The sequence below is a fragment of the Suncus etruscus genome, chromosome 13 (genome assembly GCF_024139225.1).
Source record: "Suncus etruscus isolate mSunEtr1 chromosome 13, mSunEtr1.pri.cur, whole genome shotgun sequence".
In the NCBI taxonomy this organism is placed as follows: domain Eukaryota; kingdom Metazoa; phylum Chordata; class Mammalia; order Eulipotyphla; family Soricidae; genus Suncus; species Suncus etruscus.
The window spans coordinates 6,927,374-6,952,948 of NC_064860.1; the positions used below are offsets into that span (position 1 = coordinate 6,927,374).

Genomic DNA, 25,575 nt, shown 5'->3' on the forward strand with positions numbered 1-25,575 from the left:
TAGGACAAAAAACATTCATTTACAAAGATCATACACATTATTATTACTTGCAACACTCAGTATACTAGCTAAGACTTGGAATAAACCTAATTGTCGAAGAACAGAAAAGTGACTCATGAATATGTGATACAATGGAATACTACATAACTAAGTAATAATTCGATAATGCATTTTGCAGCAACATGGATGGAACTGAAAGATATTATGTTAAATGAAGCAAGCCAGAAGGATAATTACAAAATGATATCACTTATATGTGTTGTTTAGAATAACTGCATGAAGAAATACAATAGTTTAAATGGGATGTCTCGAACATCTTGGGCCCCGAGTATAGGAAGGAGAAGAAAAGAAATTGAGTGAAAGAGCAAAAGCACAAATATGAAAGGGGTTGGGGGCCAATGGTCTCAAATTTATTGGTAGTGTTAGAAAATGACAGAACTAAATATCCAAGTCAAAGGCAACAACAATGGAAGTAAGAAACTCAAAGTTTAAAAATCTAAACTTAAAATGGGCCTGTTCTACTGGAAGGCTGGGGCACAGGTGGGTTACTATTTATAATATATAGCACCTCTAACATTTCACTTAACACTGCACTCTCACATCTTAAATGAGGTAAAAAATCTGAATTGTTTTCTATTGTCCTGATAATTTAGAAATTTCTTCTCATACTGTTTCTCTCAGTTTTTCTAATATAATTGAGTATCAAAACAGTGAAATTCTGTGAGCCTCTCTGTTGAAACTGATGAGTGCATAAGGATGAAATCCATAACACACACATACACACAAGCTAAGGGATATAGCTTATGCGTGTGTGTATTTAGGTTTATTGTTCTTGTTTTTGTTTGGAGCCACACCTGGCAGTGCTCAAGTATTACTTTTGGCTCTGCACTTAGAATCACTCCTGGTGGTACTCATGGGAATGCCAGGTTGTCTAATGGTTTCTGTTGTGAGAACAATAGTTTAGACAATATGAAAACCTCTTTTAGTAAGCCAACGTGAATCCTTCCCTATGTATTTCTACTGCACCTGTAGTCCACCTATCATCCACTATAATACAATAGCTGACCAACATTTCAATTAAGCATTTAATATACAGTATGTCCTATATTATAAAACACTAAATAACTCCACATGAATTCTTTTTTGTCATTAGAATTACCTCCAAAAAATGAAAATAAGAAAATTGAGATATATCATCAATTTATATATTATTTTAGACTCTTGGACATAATTCTATTCCATAGGCATATATATGTATAAATTATAATGATATATTCATATTAGATTAAATGAAAAATATAATTATGTAATTCTCTAGATTATAATTCAACCCAAAACTCTTACTTTGTTAAGGAACATTTCAAATATATGAAAAAGCAAATTAATTGCTAAAAAATTTAAACGAACTTGCCTTGACTTGCAAACTTTAACTCTTTGGCATCTGTGAGTGCAGGCCTTTTGTCAGATCCCTTTTTCTCTATTCTGCGATGACTTCGTCTTCTCTTGGACTCTCCCCAAAGATTGGATCCACCATGCATGCTTGGTATATTTAAAATAGCTATTCCTTCCAGAGAAATGTTGATTAAATCTATCTGTACTCCATCACACTAAACAGGGAGAAAATACAAAACAGAAAGATAATTTTTATTTTGTTACTTGATTTAATTTTTTACATTTATCATTAAAAGAAATTGAAAATACAACTTTTCCAAATAAATATTTTTAAAATACTTCGAAACAGTCAATAATATTAGTTTTCATAAACAGAACTTAAAAGGATCAATCCAATTAAATCACCAGTACATCTATGTTTATGAAAAACTTGAGCATAGGGCAGGCACATAGAACTATCTGGAAATTTTTATGTATTACAAAGAATTAGAGTTTAAAGTTTTAGGTCAAATACAAGATGTATAATTTCAAATTTGCCTTCCAATGCAAGGCATTAGGGCAATCAAGTAAATGTGTATGTGAAAGAGAAAATGAGAATGAGAGATAGATTTACAGAGAGAGACAGAGACAAAGAGACAAAAAGAAAATCTGTAATCAGAAGTCTCACTCTCACTGTGGGAACAGGGCTAAAGAAACAGTTTAAGAAAATTTTGAAAAATAAAAGTAAAGTACATAATATGAATTAAAAAATCTGAATTATATTGAAGTAACTCTGGATAATTTTCTAGGCAAGATTAAGTTTCATGCAGAGCAGTAAATGCAAAGAAATGAACTGACGTGATTGACCAAGTAGACTGAGTGCAGAAAATACTTTTAAATGCATCATTGTCTTATAGCTGCAATAACAAAAACAATGAGTTGAAAAATACAATAAGTAACTAGATTTTTCCATTTTCTGGGTGACAAAATACCCAACTATTAACAACAACCATAACAAAATCAGCTGACTAACAGATACTATTCAGTGATGTTCAGAATGACCATATCTAAAGTTTCTGACTTTTTTAGCTTATTTCTAATGACAGACATGTGAAAAGCAACAGACTAGACTTTATTTTTAAAATTGTTTTTATTTTTAAAAAATATCTTAAAATTATAGTTATTATAATTCTATCAAATATAATGTTTCAACATTTTCAATCGGGTGTCATTATTGTGAGATTGTTGTTATTGTTTTCTTCCAATGGGTTCAGGGACCCCTTTGAGAGATTCTTGTCTAATTGTGCCAGTTAGTCATCTTGAGGGCCAAGAACACAATACCCTTAAGATACCCAGCAGAAAGATGCAAAAGCTTAGGAGCCCTCTGGTTTGCACATAGTGATGTTTGGGGTACAACATGGTTGTACGGTATGTGGAAGCAACGGGGTTGACTGCATGTAGGTGTACATCTCTTAACCTCTACAGAATCTCTCTGACCTCTGCAGTGTGATTTCCTGGTTTTTATTTTGCATGCCTTACTATAAGGAAAATCACTGATACTAATTTCATCATTTGCAATCTCATGATAAACATAACTTTTGAACCTAGACAGGTAAAACTCATTAAAAAAAAATCTCTCCTTTTCCATGTTTGCTTCCTCCTACTTTTAATCAACGATTGCATCTTTGTTCACTAAAATATAAAAACTGTGAAATAAAGCAACACATCTTGAAACACTTGGCAAGAAATAAATTCTAGAGAAAATACCAAGTTTTGTGAAATAAAGGTTGGATGCTTCTTTCTCTCATTTTTTTTTTTTTTGGTTACCTCCAGAAACAAGCAATTTCTCCTTCTTTTTTATGTATTAAATTAAGATGATTTCTTTTTACTAAAGAATTCTGTTCATGTGTATACTCACTTACTGCTATATATTCTAGATAAACAGATATTAATTTCATAATTAAAAGTAATCTTGTGTAAATACCCTGCAGGCCTCAATGAATCAAACACATACTGTGTGTCAGGCCTCCCACAGTCTTCAAGTGGAATGCACTGGCTGGATAATTAGATAGTACATATTTTTTAACCTTATTTGCATGCATATTATATCTTTTGCACACTGACAAGCAGCAGTAACAACAAAAGTCAGATTACCACAGGGAATTCCCACAAAGAAGTCTTCATTCCTTATAATTTGCAGCCTAAATTAAAATAATTTGATCTTTGACAAGGATGAAATGTCAAGCAGAAGGGGGTCCTCTACAAGCCACGGCCTGTGGCTTCTGAAATCTGCCTAATTTATGTCAGTCACTTCTTAATACATATTTAAGTATTACACGAAAAAGATGATAAATATGCAATCTGACACCTTTGGTATTTCCCTGCTGTTAATTTATAAAGGTCTGGCTTCCCCCAAACTGACTAAAATCATTTAAATAACAGAAGAATTGTGAACTAAGCTGGAGTTGGGACCTGGCTTCCATTTTCACTCAATATTGAACACAGCAGGTAGTACACTAAGACAATTATTTGACTAGGCCTGAGAACCCCACTGTGACAGTTACATTCAGAATTAGTGAAGGAGTATTCCTTTGTTCCTTTGCAGAAAAGAAGAACATATGGCAAATAGTTTTTTTTAATTGAACTAGAGGAGTTACATATAACAACTGAAAAACATCAGTTTTTATTCATGATGTGATCCTCCATGTTTTCAGTCCTCAGAGTCTTCGTCACATGAAGTTCTAAGGAGACACAGTCAGTAGCTCTGAAAAATGTGAACAGCTCCTCAAAAAAATGTGAAAAGGATGAAAGAAGGATTAGAAAGGAATCCAGAGATTTCCTTTGTGAGAAGGAGAATCCCTTACATAAATTGTGCTTTATGAATGATTTGTTTCCACTAATTCTTGACCTCACGCTATCTTCATGTGTTGACTTAGCATTGTGTTCACTAGTTTGGAAGATTTCAGTTAGAGTTCTGATAGAGAACAGGAATTGTACTATATAGTTGAGTGCACGGAAATGAAAGCTGAGGTGAAGGCCATGAAATATAAACAAGCTATAGAACTATGTCAGACATTATTTTCATCCGCTTTGAGATTTATGATTTTTAAAGAGGCAGCTACAGAGGAAAAGAATATAAAATCTTAAAAGCTAACAGCCTAGGCCAGTCAATAAATCCTGAATATTTTTATTATGAAGAAAATAAGTCATTAACATACAAGACTTTGGGTACTATTTGCAGAATGCAGTACATGAAAGCCATTGAAATATGGAAGATCTTATTCTGGAGACAAATTTATCTACTAGAAAATTTGATGCTTCAAAGTATTCTGCCAATGTGTTTTAATCTGAACTTACAAATGTACTTATAAATGTACCTTACACCTGGAAATATTAAAAGATAATCTTTTATCTTGAGGTGTTTTGGATTCAGCTAATATCTCATTTTATAAAAAAAATTCTAAACATGTGAAAAACTTTGGAGACATAATGCAAATCAGAATTTGATAGCAATCAAGAAATATATAAATATTTTTCTATAGCATTATTCTGTCTCTAGTTTGAATAAAATTACTCATTTCAGTATTGCTTTTGTTAGGTAACTTTGACAATAAAATCATTAAGGATGCAGAAGCAGTTCATAAGACAGGATTATGCATATTTTTGCAGGAAATGATAGCAGCAAACATCACTTAAAATTTATAATCATATATAACACAACCATATCTTGTGTGATATTTGCTTTGTTTTGGTCCACACCCAGTGCTGCTCTCAGGAATTGTTTCAGGCAGTGCTTAGAGGAGTAAACCCAGGCCAGCCATGTGCAAGGCGAATGCCCCACATCTAGTATAGTCACTCTGACACTCTTGTCTGATATGTGAATATTAATTTCCCCCCTAACATTCCCTGTAAATTTCACTGTTTTTAAAATTTATTTTATAAATTCATTTTACAAAGTATGATAAATGAACTTAAATTCTTATTTTAGGTTATGGAAATGCTGTTTGTGAATCACTGAAGGAGTTCCTCTAACAGTAACAGGCTGCCATAAAAAGGTGAGAGGAAAATGGAAACAATTTGGCGAAACAAAAAACAAAAATTCAAACTAGTTCCATGTACAATTGTATAGCTTACTTGCCAAAAATGGAATATGATGATAAGAATACTGATATTAATAATGCCTTTTCCTGCTATTAAAATCTTAGCCATAGGAACAAGTAGACAATTATTTTCTAAATTTATTTTATTGAGGTAACAGTATTTTATAAGATGAATGCAAAGAGTCATGTCTTAGATTAATATTAATTGACAACATCCACCAGTTAAGTGTCAATATTTATCCCAATTCATTAGCCCTTTAAGCCTATGTATACCAACACTATTGGTAACATTAATTCAAAGGTCAGTCTCAAAGTTTGCTTTCTAGTTGGTTTTTTTTTTTTTTTTTTTAATTTCGGGAGGCACATCCAGCAGTGCTCAGGGCTAATTCCTGTCTTTGTACATCATGGGACCACATATGGTACCAGGAAAATGACCTGCATTGGTTGCATGCAAGACAAGTATCTTCTTACCTCCTGTACTATCTTTCTGCCCTTGTAGTTTTTGACTTAACTTTCCTTGCTTTGTTATTTATATACCACATGTGGAAAATTATCTAGTATTTCTCTTTCTGACATGTTCCGTTTAGGATAACTCCTTCTATTTTTGTCCACATTGTATAAAAATCATAATTTATTTTCTAAGAGTTGAGAAGTATTCTATTGTGTGTATATAAAATATCTTTTTGTTTGTTTGTTTTTGGTTTTGGGGCCACACCTGGTGGCCATCAGGGGTTACTCCTGGCTATATGCTTAGAACTCATTCCTCCACAAATTTTGTAATGCAATTGGGCTTTATATCCTGAACATTGGCATAATGATTTGGCTTAGGCCTCAAAGAATGGGCATCACCCATACACACCTGAACAATGGATACCATCTATGGATTGTCATTACCAGGATCCAAACCTCTACCAAGGAAGACCTCCTCTTTTATGGCATCAAAAATAATATCTTCAAGGCCCCAAAAATTATCTAGGCTGAATTTATCCATTCCTGTACAAATCAATCAAAATTCTGTCATATTTTTTTATGAAAGGTGCTCTGAGTTCAAGCATCACCCCAGGTGGGGCTTGAAGGACCAAACTCTGGTCAGCCATCTTTGAAGTCAATTCTTCTCTCACTGGACATGTTGAGCTCTGGCCTCAAACTCTGACTTTTTTCACTGTCTCCAATTTTACTTTCCCCAGAATCCTATATGTTACAAGTTTAAGGAAGAATTGTTTCACTTAAGAATATACATTTAACTCTTTCCGTATTTATTTTTACTTAAAAAACTCATTTGTTTCAAGAACTGAATATTAGTCCAGTATCTGGATGGATCATAGTTGGCTTATTCATTCACTTGTCAAAGAAGAAATTGAAGGCTTTGAATTTCTTGCAAATTTAATTTATAAATTTATCATATCCAATGTCAGCAATTTCAGAAATTTACTATAGCTCTGCGAGTATGTATTTGTCACCACCCTACCACTAACATTCCAGAACCATGCCACCTCTAAAATAATATCTCTGCCTATTACTCATGCTAAAATTCCTTTTACTTTGTAAAGTTTTCATTGTCTATGTCTATTCCTATGTGTAGGAGTTTTATTTTAATCAGTCAATTTCTTTTTCAAGGGAAAGGGCAAATGCAGTTCCCACTACCACAAAGTATGCAGTCAAGTTTCCCACATTTGGGGAAATGGCAGGGGTCAGCACACCCAAAGAATGGGTGAGACTCACCCTGGGAAAACCACCCTCGTTGATCATGGTATCTCCCAACCAGGTAACATCAGTTCTTTTTTTTTTTTTTTCTTGTAATTTATATTCACCATGAGTGAAACCAGCTAGGAACTGTCCTTCTCATTCTTACTATATTTTAGTACAGTCACTTTAAGTTATACCCTCTTGTCACAAGAGCCATTAAAAAAGTCACTGAAAGTAACTTTCAATGGCGGAGTATTTCTGTATTTGTTCTATCATTAATAAAGTTCTATCATTAATAGAAATTATATAAGTTTTCATGTTAGGGGTTTGTATTGATACATTCAGATCCTTTTGCTAATTCCTACATTATATGACAAGAAAGCACTAATTCTGACCAAATTACTTTCCAAAGTGAGTAAACCATTTTATGACTGGGGATTCAAATTGCTTCATTTCTTCAGCAGCAGTATTGTGATTTTAATATTTAAATATTCAAGATTATATATTTGCATCAAGAATAACCCAACTCTTATGTCATTCTAATACATTTGTAAGGAGCTAGAAAGACAGACAGGGGTTAACATAATGGCCCGCTTGTGGTTGACATCAGTTTGAATCTCTGCTGCAATATATGATGATCACCAGCAGGAGTGAGCCCTGAACACAGTACCAGGAGTAATTTTAGGGTATTACCAGCTGAGGTCACAAACAAAACACAAATATTAGTGATACCTTACTATTATTCTAATTTACATTTATGTAATAAAATATAGCATGCTAAATATTTCAATGTGCTTATTTTATTATGTATATCATTTCATTGAAGCAGAAATATAATTTTTATTCATTTTTCAACAGGGTTGTTCATCTTCTAATTGTTGAGTTTTAAAAATAATTATTTTGGTTTTAGGTCTGCACCCATTGTGCTCAGGAAATACTCTTGACTCACCACTAGGGATCAGTCTTGGCAGGCTTGAGGAGACCAGAGATTGCAGGGGACCAAACCAAGTTTGGCTTTGTGCAAGACAAGTGCCATACTACTATTGCTTCAGTCTCCGAAATGCTTAGTATATTTTAGATATTGGTCATTTCTTAAATATTTCTAAAAAATACTTTCTCTCTTTGGCTTTTTAATTAATTGATTTCAAAAACTTTAGAGAGTATACTCTTTTAATTTCAGTGAATTCATTCAGTATTTTCAATGGTTTCTTCCATAAATCATGTCTTTGTTGTATCTTAAACTCAATCACCACCCTTAATTTTCTTTTTTCCTTCATTAATTTTTAGGTTAACTTTGACATTTTCATTCTCCATATAAATTTTAAAATTTTTTGATGATATTCTTAGACTAATTTTTTATTTGGTAGGGAGGGGCATATCCAGCAGTGCTCAGGTGTTACTGTGGGATCAGTAATCACTTTTAGGAGGTTCAGTGGGCCATATGAGGATGATGGAGATCAAACCTGGCTTGGTCCTGGGCAAGGCAAACACCCTCCTAGTTGCAATATAGCTCTGGGCCCATTAGAAGAATTTGTTAGGTGATTAACTTGGAAGAAGAGATATTTTGGCAATACTGAGTTTTTCTTACAATAAAATAAATACTGCCTCAAGGCAATTTTTCTTCTTCAGTTTTTGGGACATACTCATTTTTGTTTTGGGGCTAATCTTGGCTTTGTTTCCGAGGGTTGCTCCTAGCAACAACTGATGTACTATATGTTACCAGAGAGCAAATGCTCCATCCCTGTGTTTTCTTTGCCAATCTATGTACAGAGTTTGAAAGAAGAGACTAAAGAGACTTTAAAGGAACTACCCTAAATTCAATAAAAAAAATGTCATTTTTATTTTTTTCTTTCAGCTACAAATTTTTTGAATTATATGTTTTGGAGAAAAAGAATTGTTCAATATCTTCAACATAGAGAAAAAACTTCAGTTATTATAGTTAATTTTCATTTTTGGCTATTAACTGATGGCTTACTCGAGATTCTGTTCTTAAGATACACTCCTGCTGATGTTTGGGTAACATATAATGTGATGGGGATAGGACCCAGGTCAATTGTGTGAGGAATAAGTGCTACCCACTCTATTAGTTATTCCTCTAGTCCTTAAAGTACATTTTAAGATAAAAGAAAAATTATGTCTTTTTAAATAAATGTACAAATATTATTATATAAATATATGTAAAACATGCATGCCCATGTAACTCAAGACTGATAATTACAAAAAAAATCAATGCTGAGCTCAAATTCTTCAGCTTTTGTGATTCTAATCATTCCAAATTCATGATCAGATTTAGTCTGAGGGAGCTTTTTGCAATCTATAATCACCAATCTACTTCTAATAAATCAACTTATCTACTAAACAAGATAGAAAATAGTTCGATAGCTTACATTCTAAAACTCTCCTTTTATGGTAATTATAAATGTAATTATTATTATCATATGACATACAATTTGCAATATAATATGCTATGAATATAATATGATTAATTTATAATTATTATGGTTTTAATTATAATTTACTATCAGTAAATTAAAAATGTAGAATTAAAAATATAGTAAGACCATTGTTTTCCTTGGTGGTTTATCTCAAATCTAATATATGAATGAAACATATTATTTGAACACATACCACTAATAAGTTATACTCTGTAGACATGTTATGAATTTGATATTAAAATAAAGATGTTAAGAAAAATATCTTTATTTTATATAAGCTTTCCATTATAGGTTCCTGTTTCATAATTCTGTTCCTTAATTTTTATAATTTATTAATATTTCTTTTTACTTAGATACATCAATAAAAATAATTTTATTTTATAGCCTATATCCAATTTATTAATATTTCTTTTTACTTTAGATACATCAATAAAAATAATTTTATTTTATAGCCCATATCCAATTCTAAGTATCTTTTTTTTTTTTTTTTGTAGACCAATTTGCTCCAAATCTTTTCTCACTCTTGTCCTTTGTCTTGGCATTTCTAGTTCCTGTAGAAATAATGGCAAAATGGCAAGTTGAGAACTAAGAAAATCTACTTAATGGGAATCAAATGGAAAAGTATTTTTTAACCTTTATACATTAAAGAAAGAGAAATTTTAGAGAACTGTGTTTTAAAGGTTATAAGATATTGAGACCTGAGAATTGTAAGATATATTTGACTTGCAACTTCTTTTCACTTCTTAAATCCATCTATCCACATGTGGTTTCACTGATTTCTAAAGTTATTTCACTTCTGATTTTTTAATATTATATTAAAATAAGAAAATTTATAAGATTTAATTTAGCACTGTCAGTGTTAATTTCAGTGATAAAAACAACATTTTAGGGAGCTACATCAATGGCAGAATTGAAATAAAATGTTTCTAAAGCTACAAAACATATTAATAACTACATTCAAGATTTTCATCATTTTAGAAAAAGAAAAAAAATCATTTTTCTTACTTCTATTTCTACAGATTCATGTAACTTCTTGCAGGTGGCGGAGAAAGTTTCAGATGTGCCAAATTCAAAATACCAAAATTTGTTCTTCATTCTGAAAAAGAAAAACGAAGCAGAAATTTAGGCAATTATCTTTTCTAAAAAGGATTTGTTTTAGTAGGAGAGCTCTGTCTTGTAATGTAAGTGATAGAAAATGTTGGAGGACATGTACCATCCATAATGTTATAAATGGTCACATAATTTTCACAGCTTAAATGTTGGTGTCAAATTGTAAGATTGTCCCTGAGGGGATTATAGGAATGCGTTTCTTTGATAGATTCAAGTATATCTATGACTTTTCTATATTTTGGTTTCCAAATGTAGGAAAAAACTTTACACCTCTAATGCTTAATTTGTTTTTAGGCAAATTGATTTTAGACCAGCTGCTTTTAAATAATCAACAGAAAAATATCTGGAATTTTCATGGGAAAAAAAAAGTAAACTTAAATCTGTTCCTATTTTACAAGATGCTATTTTGTCATTAGAAATTGGCAATAGTTGGATAGCACTTTAAAAATTTCTGTTCTGGAACCAGAGCAAGAGCATGATGGGTACACAACATTTGCCTTGTATGCAGCTGACTCGGTTCGATCCTCTGTATCCCATATGGTCCCCCGAACCTGCCAAAAGTAATTTCTGAGCGCAGAGCCAGGAATAATCCCTGAGCTCCATCAGGTGTGACCCAAAAACAAACAAAAATGATGCTCAAAAACATAAAATTCAGTAACTTTGGAAAAAATTATTTAAAAGATAGTATCTTTTTAGAAGCAGTTTGAAATGTTTGTGGAGGGGGAGAAAGTAAAAAGAATAGTACACAGGTGTAGAGTTGGTGATAGAACTCTGTATGTCCGAAATATAATTATCAGCGAGTTTATAATTGTGTGTCTCATGATGATTCAAAAAATAGTAGGAAATTAGAATACACGTAGAACTAAATGTAGGAAAACGATTCCACAAAAATGTTAGAAATTATAAACCAATATAGTATAAAAGTTGGTAAAAATGAATGTATACACATCTACTACACTTCTTTGTGCTTACAATGAGGAAGATATAAAAACTAACAAAACTCTAATGTGATTATATAGTTGCATCAAAATAATTAAGTATTGAGAAATCAAATTTGCACAAGAGGTGAAAACTTACAAAGTTAAAGCATTAAGTGATTATTAAAAAAACTGGAAAAGTAAAAGAAACTGGAAAAATATTTTATGCTCATGGGTGAAAAGAACTAACATAGTTAGAATGTCCATTTGGCCCGAGACATTTCAGATTTGGCACAATACCTAGCAAGTAACAATGAAATTCTTCACGATCATAAAAAAATGCTACTATCATTTTTATGGAATAACCAACCTCTCTGAATAGCATTAAGAAAGCATTATATTCCCTAGCTGCAAAATATATTATATAACTATCACAATCAAAAGGGTGTGATTTCACAGATCAATGGGATAGAATTGAGAGTTCTTCAATAAGCCTTCACAATATTGACAATTGCTGCAGGTGGCTTTTGTCCTACAGTGCCAGTGGGATTTCAATGAATCCACTTCAGGGAGAGTAGTTTGCATGGGCAGTGAAATATGGAAAAATAATAACCACACAGAAATATTGTATATGGGGACCTGCGTCCGACAATGAATTTATAGAAAGGGATGAAGAGCATAAAATGAAGAAAAAATGTCTTATCAAATGGTTCTAGCAAACAAATTAGTCACTTCCTAAATATTAAAATTCAGCCACTATCTCACAACATCTACAAAAATATTAACTCAGAATGAATTAAACACGAGTTCTGAACATTATTCTATAAAATAATAAAACAGGTAAAATAGTCCATGATAATTGTCTTCAAGGGACTTTTCAATGATTTCACTTGATTGGAAAAAGACAGCATGCAAATAGAAGCAAATGGAACTACTTCAAGCTATAGAATTTCTACACAGTGACACAAAGAGGCACTAAACCAAAGATATCCTGCTGAACACGAGACCACACCACACATCTTTTTTTTTTAATTATGTGAACAATGATGCAAAGAAAGAGGACAAGCTAAAGTTACAGTGGAAGGACAATCACCCAAAAACAGAGTTCTCAGAAGAAATCCCCCTGCTGACACCTTAATTTTAAACTTACAATCAAAGATTGCTAAAACAGAAACCATTACTTTGTCCCTCAAGACCCCAGATTGTAGTACATTATAACATTTCTTAGCAGTACACAAAGCAATCAAAAGCCATAAAATTTAGGTAACTCCTTAAACTCGAAAACATAGTAGTTTTTTACATTTCCATGCACTTGCATATTAGTTTAAGTTAACCTCAAAAATTTAAGTGGTTTTTTTAAGGTTTAGAGTCAAAGGAGCACAGTAAAAACAGTGTTAGAGTGGCAATTATCATTTGCATAGGCTCACCAAAATATGGGGGACATGGAAAGGAACAGCCTTGGCCTAAATACAAAGAGACCCTACCCCTGAAGTTTCCTGATATAAGACCAATTCTAGGCTCCAGAAAAACTAGTTTGTCCAATCCAGGTCATTGTCGGTAGTGCCAATATAGTTTTATTTTTCACACAGTCTCTGCTGTTGTCATCATGTCTCTGTATTGAAGATCCTGGAATCTGTATATCCTACAATGAAGTGGATGATGTGGAGCGTCCTTTAATTTCAACTCAGAATTAAAGGGCAATGCAGAAAGCCCTGTCCAGTGTGCAGGTTGTTGTTGTTGTTGTTGTTTAAGTCTTTTCAGTGTTAAGGGAAGACTCTTTTGAGTAGATCGATGTCAGAGCAGCAGTAGGGTCTTCCCTGGCACAACACACAGCTTATTGAGATCTCATATATAGTCAATAAAGCAATTACAAAACTCAAGTTATGAAAACTCTATAAAATAATGAAGATAAGGGAATAGAAATTGGTCATTACCAATTATTAGGGGATATAAAATAAAAACAAAGATGATTTATCACTTTAAACTACTGAGAATGTTCTATATCAAAAGGCTAGAAGCACACTTGTTAGAACATAAAAAATGATTTTTTGTTTACTACTTATAGGAAAATAAATTCGTTCAGTTTCTATAGGGGTCTGATTTCCATAGAACACAACAGAAATTTATAAAACAAAAAAGCAAAAAACAAAACCAAAACCAAACAAAACTTTCAAATGACCTAAAATCTTCATTTCTTTGTGTCTATCCCAACAATAGAAAATCACGAAGTTGAAATGATTTGACAGCAATATTGTAGCATTATCTACTATAATCAAGATTTAAAAATAACCCAAATAATAATAACATAATAATAACAAAAGTATAATAGATAAAGAAGTTAAATATTGTTTGACTATTAGAACAGAGGTCATCTTGCCTTCTCCCCTTAATATGCTTCTAATTAGAAAGCAGCATGCTTAAGTGAAACAAGCTATGAAGAGAAAGTAAAACATATCTATGATCTTACTCATATGTGTTATATGCAAAAAAAAACACAGCAAGAAGATAGACAATATCTTAATGGAAACAACTCCTTAGATTAGAACAATACAGTTGAGTTTACTAGGGGGTGATTAATGGTAAGGGTCCTATCTATTGCGGTGGTAGAATAGAGAAATATAACATTTTTTCAATAAAATATATCTATATTTGCATTCTCTCAAACTTATGTTTACAATTTTCCAATACTTAGAAACTTCAATGAAAAGAAATGATACATTGCTTTCTAAAAACATTTTGGGGGGATTTTTTGGCCACACCTGGTAATGCTCAGGGTTACTTCTGGCTATGTGCTCAGAAATCACTCCTGGCTTGGAGGATCATATGGGACACCGGGCTAGAGCTTCCAAGGCAAATGCCTTACCGCCTGCAACACTGCTCCGGCTTCTTTTCTCAAAACACTTTTTAAATAAAATCTTTATTTAAGCACCATAATTATTGGCATGATTGTAGGCTAAAAACACTTTAAAGAAAACTTAGCTAAAATGTTTTCAACCTTTGTATTCCTGTAGATAGTTACCAGTCCAGACCAGTAATTGAAAGTAAGTGATTTATATTATTTTAGTATTATGTGTAAATAGTACAAATGTATAAGTACATATATGTAGCACAAATATTTGCAAATTTGCATTTTTTGAATATATGATGACTAGAAATTTTATCAGTTAATTAATATATAGCAATTTTAATATATGTTAACATATGTTGACTAAATTTTTAAGAGTAATTTTTAATAAACTCATTGTGAGGTAGGCATATAGTTGTTTACAATTGAATTTCAGTCATAAAATGTACAATACCTATCCTTTCACCAGTGCAAATTTCCTGCCACCAATGTCCCCAGATTCTCTCCATATTTTCCCCTGCTGACCTCTATGGCAGACTATTTTCTTATCTCCCTCTCTTTCTTTTAGACATGGTGGTTTACAATATTGTTATTGAAGAGATACTATGCATATCCTTTAACCTCCTTTCAGCACCCATTTCTTGTCCTGAGTGATTATTTGCAACACTCTGCCACAGTGGTCCCTTCTCTGCCCTAACTACACTTCCCAAATCTTTGTGGTCGACTTCCTACCTTCGACCAGTTCTCCTGTCCCTTGATGTTGACTACATTTTTATAATTATTCATTATTACACATAAACTTTATTCTTATAAATGCAAGCTGTCTTTTATTTATTTATTTATTTATTTATTTATTTATTTATTTATTTATTTATTTTTGGGAGGTCACACCTGGCAGCCATTAGGGGTTATTTCTGGCTCTACGCCCAGAAATCGCTCCTGGCAGGCTCGGGGTCCATATGGGATGCCGGGATTTGAACCACCGTCCTTCTGCATGCAAGGCAAATGCCTTACTCCATGCTATCTCTCCAGCCCCATCAAATTCCTCTTTTGACTGATATTGATGTGTGCTCTTCCCATTAGAAAATAAAACATTTAATAATTCAAAGACAATCATTTAACCTTTAGTACAAGAGGAACATGAGGCAAGCTCTGGGAATTTTTAAGACTGAGTTGTGATTTAAGATATGTTAATAAAATCTAACATGTGATTCTTTATATATGTCCTGTTTAGGGGGCTGATATTGGTATTGTAGAGTTTAACCTCTTAAAATATAGGCCATGGCCCCAGATGGAATTATTTAACTGAATGTGGAACTGTTTCCAGAAAAAGAAACTGGCAACAGTAAATATTTTCAGAACACGCAGCAACCAAATCTAACAAAAATTATTGGCATCGGAAATCTGAGGCACTTCTGGCAGTACTTACATTTGTTACATTTCTAGCTCTAAAGGGTTACAAGAGAAAGTTTCAGAAGTCATGTTCTGCATGAATAGGAAACTTATAAGAGTTCAGTGAAATTCAGGAACACAGTTATCTTTGTTATTATCACTTATCAACAAATGAGTGGAATTATATGTTGGCATTCTGGTGTTGTGGGAAAATAAAAAATGAAATGTAAGTATCAGAAAATGTTGAAGGCTCAATTAAAGAGATAAAAAGAGATAAATTAACAGAAACTAATGTTACATTACTCTGATGTCTTTTTATACATATTTTATTTCATAGTTTATATATAAAATACCAAAACATTGATCCAGTAAAAATAGGGTTGTGAGCTTATAGTGTGATAGTTTCTATGAAATAAAGTGCATTATACTTTGGAGAAATATATAAGATAAAAATTAATACACTTGAATTAAATTTATGTATCATGTAATTACTTTCAATTTTTCATATCAAAGCTAAAGTTGTTTATAGATAAATTAAAATATTAAGAAATTTGTGAGGGAGGGACTTCAGAGCATAAAAACCGGCTATCCTTTGCAAAAGCTGGCTCCCTGTGTGTGACACCAGGCGGGGAAAATCCGCGAAAGTACACCGGCCCAGTGGGGCTCAGCTGTGAAAGACTGTGAGTGTGACCTGTCTATGTCTGTCTACTGTCCTCTTGCGTGAAACTCTTGCGAGTGGGGCAAAAAGAGCCTCCAGAAACCTCGCTCGCCCAGAGGCCATTTTCAGGGAGGGACTTCAGAGCATAAAAACCGGCTAACCTTTGCAAAAGCTGGCTCCCTGTGTGTGACACCAGGCGGGGAAAATCCGCGAAAGTACACCGGCCCAGTGGGGCTCAGCTGTGAAAGACTGTGAGTGTGACCTGTCTATGTCTGTCTACTGTCCTCTTGCGTGAAACTCTTGCGAGTGGGGCAAAAAGAGGCTCAGAGGAGCACGGCCACTCCGCTTCGCTACGCGGCCGTGCACTCTTTCTAAGGAAAGAACTCCATTGCAACAAGAAGGAAAAATCACACTAAGAACGGCGCTATATCACAGAAGCAAACATTTCTCTCTGGACTGTCTTCTCTGTTGCATGCTCGGGCCTAAGATTTGACCCAGTGTGAGGCTTCATCCACGGAGGACTCCCCTCCCTTAGAGGCAAGTCAGCCCATCCAGAAAGGGAGGAGCCAGAGGAGTGTGCTGCCTACATCATATAGACAATGAATACCACCACAACACGTAGAAAAACCCACAATACAAGTGTGACAATGGGGAAACAGCGCAGGCCAGCATCAGACATAGAGAATGAAGATGACAATTCTGAGGACCAGATAATGACTGAACAACTAATCAACCTCTCCGATAAGGACTTTAGACTAGCAATATGGAAGGTGCTCAACAGACTCCAAGAAACCAGGGATCGAGTTGAACAGAACACTAATAAGAACCAAGAAAATATGAAGGCAGAAATGACAAAACTCCAAACTGAAATAACATGTCAACTAACAGGACTGAAAAAGTCAGTAAACGAAGTGAATGACAAAATGGATAAGCTCTGGGACAGGGTATCAGAAGCTGAGAATAGACTTGGTGCTGTGGAAGATGAGATACATAACAATTCCATACAGCAGGAGAGATTGGACAAAAAACTTAAAGCAAATGAGCAGACAATGGAAAAATTAGTCAAAGAATGGGAACAGACGAAAATAGAAGTCTATGATAAGATCAACAGAAACAACTTAAGAATCATTGGAGTCCCAGAGACCCAGGAAGAAAATTTCCAGGAAGAATCAATGGTCAAGAACATCATTAAAGAGAAACTTCCAGAGCTAAAGAATATATGTGATCAAATCCTGCATGCCCGAAGAGTACCAACCAAAAGAGACCCCAGAAAAACCACCCCAAGACACATCCTAGTCACAATGACAAATCCCACAGATAGAGACAGAATTCTGAAAACAGCAAGATCAAAAGGAGAAATCATGTTCAAGCAAGCTTCCCTGAGATTTACAGCAGACCTGTCACAAGAAACGCTCAATGCCAGAAAGCAATGGTGGGATATTGTGACAAGACTGAATGAAATGAATGCTTCACCCAGAATACTATACCCAGCAAAACTCACTTTCCGGTTTGATGGAAGAATACATGGTTTCACAGACAAAAAACAGCTCAGAAACTTCACAGACACAAAACCAGTCTTAAGAGAAAAACTGAAAGACCTAATCTAAGACAAGACTACCCAAAAGACACACCAAATTTTGAAATAAAGATGGCGTTAAATCCCAGGACAATTCTTTCTCTCAACGTCAATGGACTAAATGCACCAGTTAAGAGACACAGAGTGGCTAAATGGATCAAAAAACTCAATCCAACCTTCTGCTGCCTACAAGAAACGCACCTGAATAGTCAGAACAAACATAGACTCAAAATAAAAGGCTGGAGAAAAGTTATCCAAGCAAACAACACCCATAAAAAAGCTGGAGTGGCCATACTAATATCAGATAATGCAAACTTTATACTCAGGAAGGTTGTAAGGGACAAAGACGGACATTTTATATTAATCAAGGGGTACGTAGAGCAGGAAGAATTCACTCTCCTAAACATATATGCACCGAATGAGGGGCCAGCAAAATATTTAATACAACTGTTGACAAATCTGAAAAATAATATCAACAACAACACAATAATTGTGGGGGACCTTAACACGGCTTTGTCAACACTGGACAGGTCAACCAGACTGAAACCCAACAAGAATATACTAGACCTGAGGAGAGAAATGGAAGAAAGAGGCCTAGTGGATATATATAGGACACTCCATCCCCAGAAACCTGGATACACATTCTTCTCCAATGTACATGGGACATTCTCCAGGATAGACTACATGCTGGCACATAAAACATACCTCCATAAGATCAAGAGGATAGAAATTTTGCAGACTACCTTCGCTGACCACAAGGCTCTGAAATTATTTGTGAACTCCAAAGGGACTCAGAAGAAACACTTTAACACCTGGAAGTTAAACAGCCTCATGCTCAATAACCAGTGGGTCCGAGATGAAATCAAGGAGGAAATAAAAAGGTTCCTGGAAACAAATGACAATAAAGACACAAACTCTCAGAACTTATGGGACACAGCAAAAGCAGTACTGAGAGGAAAATTTATAGCTTTGCAAGCACACATCAGGAAGGAAGAAGGAGCTTACCTGAGTAGCTTAATGACACAGCTAATAGAACTAGAAAATGCTCAACAAAAGGACCCAAGAATAGGAAGACAGAAGGAAATAACAAAGTTGAGAGCAGAAATCAACGAAGTGGAAACTCAAAAAACAATTCGAAAGATCAACGAAAGCAGAAGTTGGTTCTTTGAAAAAATAAACAAGATTGATAGACCACTGGCAAACCTAACAAAGAAAGAGAGAGAGAGAAACTTGATAACTCGTATCAGGAATGAAAAAGGAGAGATCACTACTGATATGACAGAGATTCAAAGGGTAATCAGAAACTACTTTGAAAAACTCTACGCCACTAAAAATGAGAACCTGGAAGAAATGGATAAATTCTTGGACTCTTATAATCTTCCACGGTTGAAGGAAGAGGATGTAGCATATCTAAACACCCCCATCACCATTGATGAAATTAAAACAGTAATCAAATGTCTGCCGAAAAACAAAAGCCCAGGTCCAGATGGATTCACTAATGAATTCTATCAAACTTTCCAAGAGGAACTACTGCCAATCTTGGCAAGACTCTTTCATGAAATTGAACAAACAGAAACACTTCCAAATAGCTTTTATGAAGCCAACATCACCTTGATACCTAAACCAGACAGAGACGCTACCAAAAAAGAAAATTACAGACCAATATCACTGATGAATGCAGATGCAAAGATCCTCAACAAAATCCTGGCAAATAGGATTCAATGCCTCGTTAAGAAGATCATCCACTACGATCAAGTAGGTTTCATCCCAGGAATGCAAGGCTGGTTTAACATCCGTAAATCTATCAACATAATACACAACATCAATAACAAGAAAAATAAAAACCACATGATCATATCAATAGATGCAGAGAAAGCATTTGATAAGGTCCAACACCCATTCTTGATCAAAACTCTCAGCAAGATGGGAATGGAGGGAACCTTTCTCAATATAGTGAAGGCCATCTACCACAAGCCAGTGGCAAATATTATCCTCAATGGAGAAAAACTGAAAGCCTTCCCTCTAAATTCTGGCACAAGACAAGGCTGTCCTCTCTCACCACTCCTATTCAACATAGCACTGGAAGTACTTGCTATAGCGATTAGGCAAGAAAAGGATATCAAGGGAATCCAGATAGGAAAGGAAGAAGTCAAGCTCTCACTGTTTGCAGATGACATGATACTCTACTTAGAAAACCCTAAAGACTCTATCAAAAAGCTTCTAGAAACAATAGAATCATATAGCAAGGTGGCAGGCTACAAAATTAACACACAAAAATCAATGGCCTTTCTATATACCAATAGTAATAAGGATGAAATGGACATTAAGAAAACAACCCCATTCACAATAGTACCACACAAACTCAAATATCTTGGAATCAACTTGACTAAATATGTGAAGGACCTATACAAAGAAAACTATAAAACTCTGCTCCAAGAAATAAGAGAGGACACACGGAAATGGAAACACATACCCTGCTCATGGATTGGCAGGATTAACATCATCAAAATGTCAATACTCCCCAAGGCATTATACAGATTTAATGCCATCCCTCTAAAGATACCCATGACATTCTTCAAAGAAGTGGATCAGACACTTTTGAAATTCATTTGGAACAATAAACACCCTCGAATAGCTAAAGCAATCATTGGGAAAAAGAATATGGGAGGAATTACTTTTCCCAACTTTAAACTGTACTACAAAGCAACAGTTATCAAAACAGCATGGTATTGGAATAAAGATAGGTCCTCAGATCAGTGGAATAGGCTTGAATACTCAGAAAATGTTCCCCAGAGATACAACCATCTAATTTTTGATAAAGGAGCAGGAAATCCTAAATGGAGCAGGGAAAGCCTCTTCAACAAGTGGTGTTGGCACAATTGGATAGCCACTTGCAAAAAATTAAACTTAGACCCCCAGCTAACATCATGTACAAAGGTAAAATCCAAATGGATTAAAGACCTCGATATCAGCCCCAAAACCATAAGATATATAGAACAGCACATAGGCAAAACACTACAGGACATTACAGGCATCTTCAAGGGGGAAACTGCACTCTCCAAGCAAGTGAAAGCAGAGATTAACAGATGGGAATATATTAAGCTGAGAAGCTTCTGCACCTCAAAGGAAATAGTGCCCAGGATACAAGAGCCACCCACTGAGTGGGAGAAACTATTCACCCAATACCCATCAGATAAGGGGCTAATCTCCAAAATATACAAGGCACTGACAGAACTTTACAAGAAAAAAACATCTAACCCCATCAAAAAATGGGGAGAAGAAATGAACAGACACTTTGACAAAGAAGAAATACGTATGGCCAAAAGACACATGAAAAAATGTTCCACATCACTAATCATCAGGGAGATGCAAATCAAAACAATGATGAGATACCACCTCACACCCCAGAGAATGGCACACATCACAAAGAATGAGAATAAACAGTGTTGGCGGGGATGTGGAGAGAAAGGAACTCTTATCCACTGCTGGTGGGAATGCTGTCTAGTTCAACCTTTATGGAAAGCGATATGGAGATTCCTCCAAAAACTGGAAATCGAGCTCCCATACGATCCAGCTATACCACTCCTAGGAATATACCCTAGGAACACAAAAATGCAATACAAAAACCCCTTCCTTACACCTATATTCATTGCAGCTCTATTTACCATAGCAAGACTCTGGAAACAACCAAGATGCCCTTCAACAGACGAATGGCTAAAGAAACTGTGGTACATATACACAATGGAATATTATGCAGCTGTCAGGAGAGATGAAGTCATGAAATTTTCCTATACATGGATGTACATGGAATCTATTATGCTGAGTGAAATAAGTCAGAGAGAGAGAGAAAAACGCAGAATGGTCTCACTCATCTATGGGTTTTAAGAAAAATGAAAGACACCCTGGTAATAATAATTTTCAGACACAAAAGAGAAAAGAGCTGGAAGTTCCAGCTCACCTCAGGAAGCTCACCACAAAGAGTGATGAGTTTAGTTAGAGAAATAACTACATTTTGAACTGTCCTAATATTGAGAATGTATGAGGGAAATGTAGAGCCTGTTTAGGGTACAGGCGGGGGTTGGGTGGGGAGGAGGGAGATTTGGGACTTGGGTGATGGGAATGTTGCACTGGTGATGGGTGGTGTTCCTTTTATGACTGAAACCCAAACACAATCATGTATGTAATCAAGGTGTTTAAATAAAAAAAAATTATGCATTAAAAAAAAAAAAAAGAAATTTGTACCAATAATCAAGACATATGCTTTGGTGAAATCATCACAAAATGAAGAAATTCTAAGAATTTATATGCAGCCTTTTTTCACCATATTATTTAGCATTACTGCTCATGTACAAAACTAATTTAAATTCTCCATTATTTCAACCACTTTATGTTTCACTTAGATAAATATATGGAGGTAATAAAAACACATGAAACCATATTCCACATGACAAATTAAAAGCTGTTAAATTTTATTTTTTCAACTAAACTGGTTTTTATGTTGTAGAAATGTAAAAATCACATTTTTAACATATATACATTTCATTTTTATGGCTCACATTATAAAGTGATCAAATAATTAAAGCTCCAATTTGAGAGAACACATGGTTTTGGACTTTATCAATGATAATCTGTGAATATTCACATCAAAATCAGATTCAAACTATTCTTAGTACTTGTTCTGAAAATGTTTTAATCAAAATATTATAATTTCAGTGAATTATATTAATGCTTATTTACTTGTTAATCTTATTGTAAATTACTATATTAATGCTTATTGAATTGTAAATCTACTATCTTCAGTTTAATAAATGTTTGACTGTCATGTCTAAGTAAAATTGAAAAATATTCAATTACCATTTACAAGGAATTTACTTATTAACAATAATTCTTCTTTTGCCTTATTCTCTTGGAAATGTGAATTCTAAGAGAATTAGTTCACAGATACAAATTCATTCCCATCGTTATGAAATTTGGTTAGTAGTTTGCTAAGTTCTGAATTTTTAAAAATATATTAATCTATAGTAGTGCTGTTTCTTTGATAACTTCCTTCCTCATTTAGATGTTTTTATTTGTGTGTTATCTGTTAAATAATGTGAACACAAAATATTAGAGAAAATATCAAAACCACAACATTTTGTGTAAACCTTATTAAATATAAATCCAGCAGTTTCTCTTAAATTTTTATTAATGATTATAAATCCATCAACGAAATGCACCAAAAGTTGCTTAACTTTTTGAGATACTGAAATAAAAAGGAAATTTTATTATGATTTATATAGATCATATTAAAACATTTCAGTATAAAATGTTATAATATTTGGTTGTAGATATTTTAAACTATAATAGGTAACTACTATACACATGAACACATTTCAGAAGTGACACTATTTTTTTGTTTGTATGTTTTTTGGGCCACACCTGGTAATGCTCAGGGGTTACTCCTGGCTATGCGCTCAGAAGTCGCTCCTGGCTTGGGAGGACCATATGGGACGCCGGGGGATCGAACCGCGGTCCATCCTAGGCTAGCGCTTGCAAGGCAGACACCTTACCTCTTGTGCCACTGTGCCGGCCCCAGAAGTGACACTATTATCCAGATCATTAGTTTTTGTAAAAATAACTATTTTAAACCTTCAACTGAAAGATTTTTTTCAGTTGTGATTTTTATGAAAATATTGTAGATAATATTATTTAATAAGAAAAACAATGTCTATGATGACTACTATATAGTCACACAAACGACTGACTACCATTTTTATTTCTCCCAAAAAAATAGGTAAAGATATAAGTTTTTAAATTACATCTAACAATGTTAGTATCTAACAGTCATTTATAAATACGCTTTTTACCTGGGAGACAATGAAAAAAATCTACAGAAGCTACAGAATGATGCAATGATTCTTTTTAGTTTGTAAGAGAGAGCAATATTTCAATAATGCAATTTTTTAATCTAAATTATTTTTACAAAAGAAAGTTTCTCATATGTAAGTATGGAAGTAATACACCCAAAGATAAAATATCTCAGCATGATTTTTTAATTTTCTCAGAAATAGAGAGATACTGACTAATTAGTTAAGAATGATGTTGTGTATAAGAATTTCCTATCATAATGTCAGTCAATTCTTTCTCTCATAAATGTTCTTCCCTCTGTTTTTTATTGCACTATAGAAATAATTTGGTGAATAAAAACAGTATAAAATTGTTATAATGAATTGCAGAGGCCACAACAAAAACACAACACAATCCAAATATACACAAAGTAATGCTAAATTCATAATGATATGAAATGTAAAACTAAATCAATGAAATAGTTAATGCATAGCTAGAAATCACTATCTTAATAAATATGAATTCTTCTAGTAATTAGAATATTTCTATAAAATAAATAGCAGTTAATAAAAAACAAGTAGATCATTACTATCAAAATAAGTGTTTCATAAATATTTGGGGTTTCCTACGAAAAATATTTGCTTGATTTAGGAAAATTAAGGATAACAATTAGCCCCATTTTTATAATGCATGGCTCAAGTAATTTTCTCCATCACAGGGGAGGTACAAAAATCTAAATGAAAGAATTGAATTGTCGCTTTTTTAATTGGGGGGGGTAGTCCTTTCAAGTGGGTATTGTATTGTAACTTTGACTTTGCATTACTTAGCGGCCCCAAAGTCACACTGTGTATGACCACCTGACGTACTTCAATGCACCCTATTTGTCGTCAGTTGTCTTTCATGAATGTAATACCATCTTATACATTTTTAGAGCCAAAAGGGCAATGTTATGGGTCAGACAGATCATCATTAGACTGTTCCTTTGTTCATATTTTGCACATCAGTGGTGTAGAGGAGTGATATAGTTATATATCCAAAGCTCAGAATCAATAGCCCTAAAATCAGGAGATCCAAAACTCAACAATCAAACTTAAAATGGTGCTTGTTCAAGAGGGAAATTAAGGAATGGGGGGGTGGATGGAGATGTGGGGAAGGTAACCTGAGAATATTGCTTAAAAATGTTGACACTAAAAATAGTTTTGGTGCTGAGACATACTATATTATATATAAACCTCAACTATGAATATATTTGTAAATCACAGTTCCTTAATTGAATTAGAAGTAATAATAACGGCTGTAGAGATAGCATGGAGGTGAGTCGATTGCCTTGCGTGCAGAAGGAAGGTGGTTCGAATCCCAGCATCCCATATGGTTCCCCACATCTGCCAGGAGCGACTTCTGAGCATAAAGCCAGGAGTAACCCCTAGGTGCTGCTGGGTGTGACCCAAAAAACAAAAAACAAAAAAGAAGTAATAATAACACTAATAAAGACATTTTAATGCACCGCTTCTTAAATGGAAAGTGATACAGCTACTATACTGTATACTTTTTGGAAATATTCAAAGTTATGAAAATGATTTTTAGCACTTTTTTCAAAGATTTTTCACACACACTAAAACTTTCAATAGTTTATCTGTATTAACCACATTACCGTAATTT

At 33.9% G+C, this 25,575-nt stretch overlaps 1 protein-coding gene and 1 non-coding gene across 2 annotated transcripts in view; both read right to left on the reverse strand.

The window, feature by feature from the left end:
• The window catches only part of DGKB (diacylglycerol kinase beta), a 754,568-nt gene that overhangs the window by 206,639 nt on the left and 522,354 nt on the right, over positions 1–25,575 (reverse strand). Inside the window, exons 22-23 of the mRNA XM_049785694.1 lie at positions 10,598–10,688; positions 1,412–1,607 (exon numbers count right to left, since the gene is read on the reverse strand). Of these exons, the coding sequence (XP_049641651.1) occupies positions 1,412–1,607; positions 10,598–10,688 (287 nt within the window). The remainder of the gene's footprint in view (positions 1–1,411; positions 1,608–10,597; positions 10,689–25,575) is intronic.
• On the reverse strand, positions 7,087–7,243 carry LOC126026482 (U1 spliceosomal RNA). Its single transcript, XR_007501732.1, has one exon. It is a non-coding gene; the product is annotated as a U1 spliceosomal RNA (small nuclear RNA).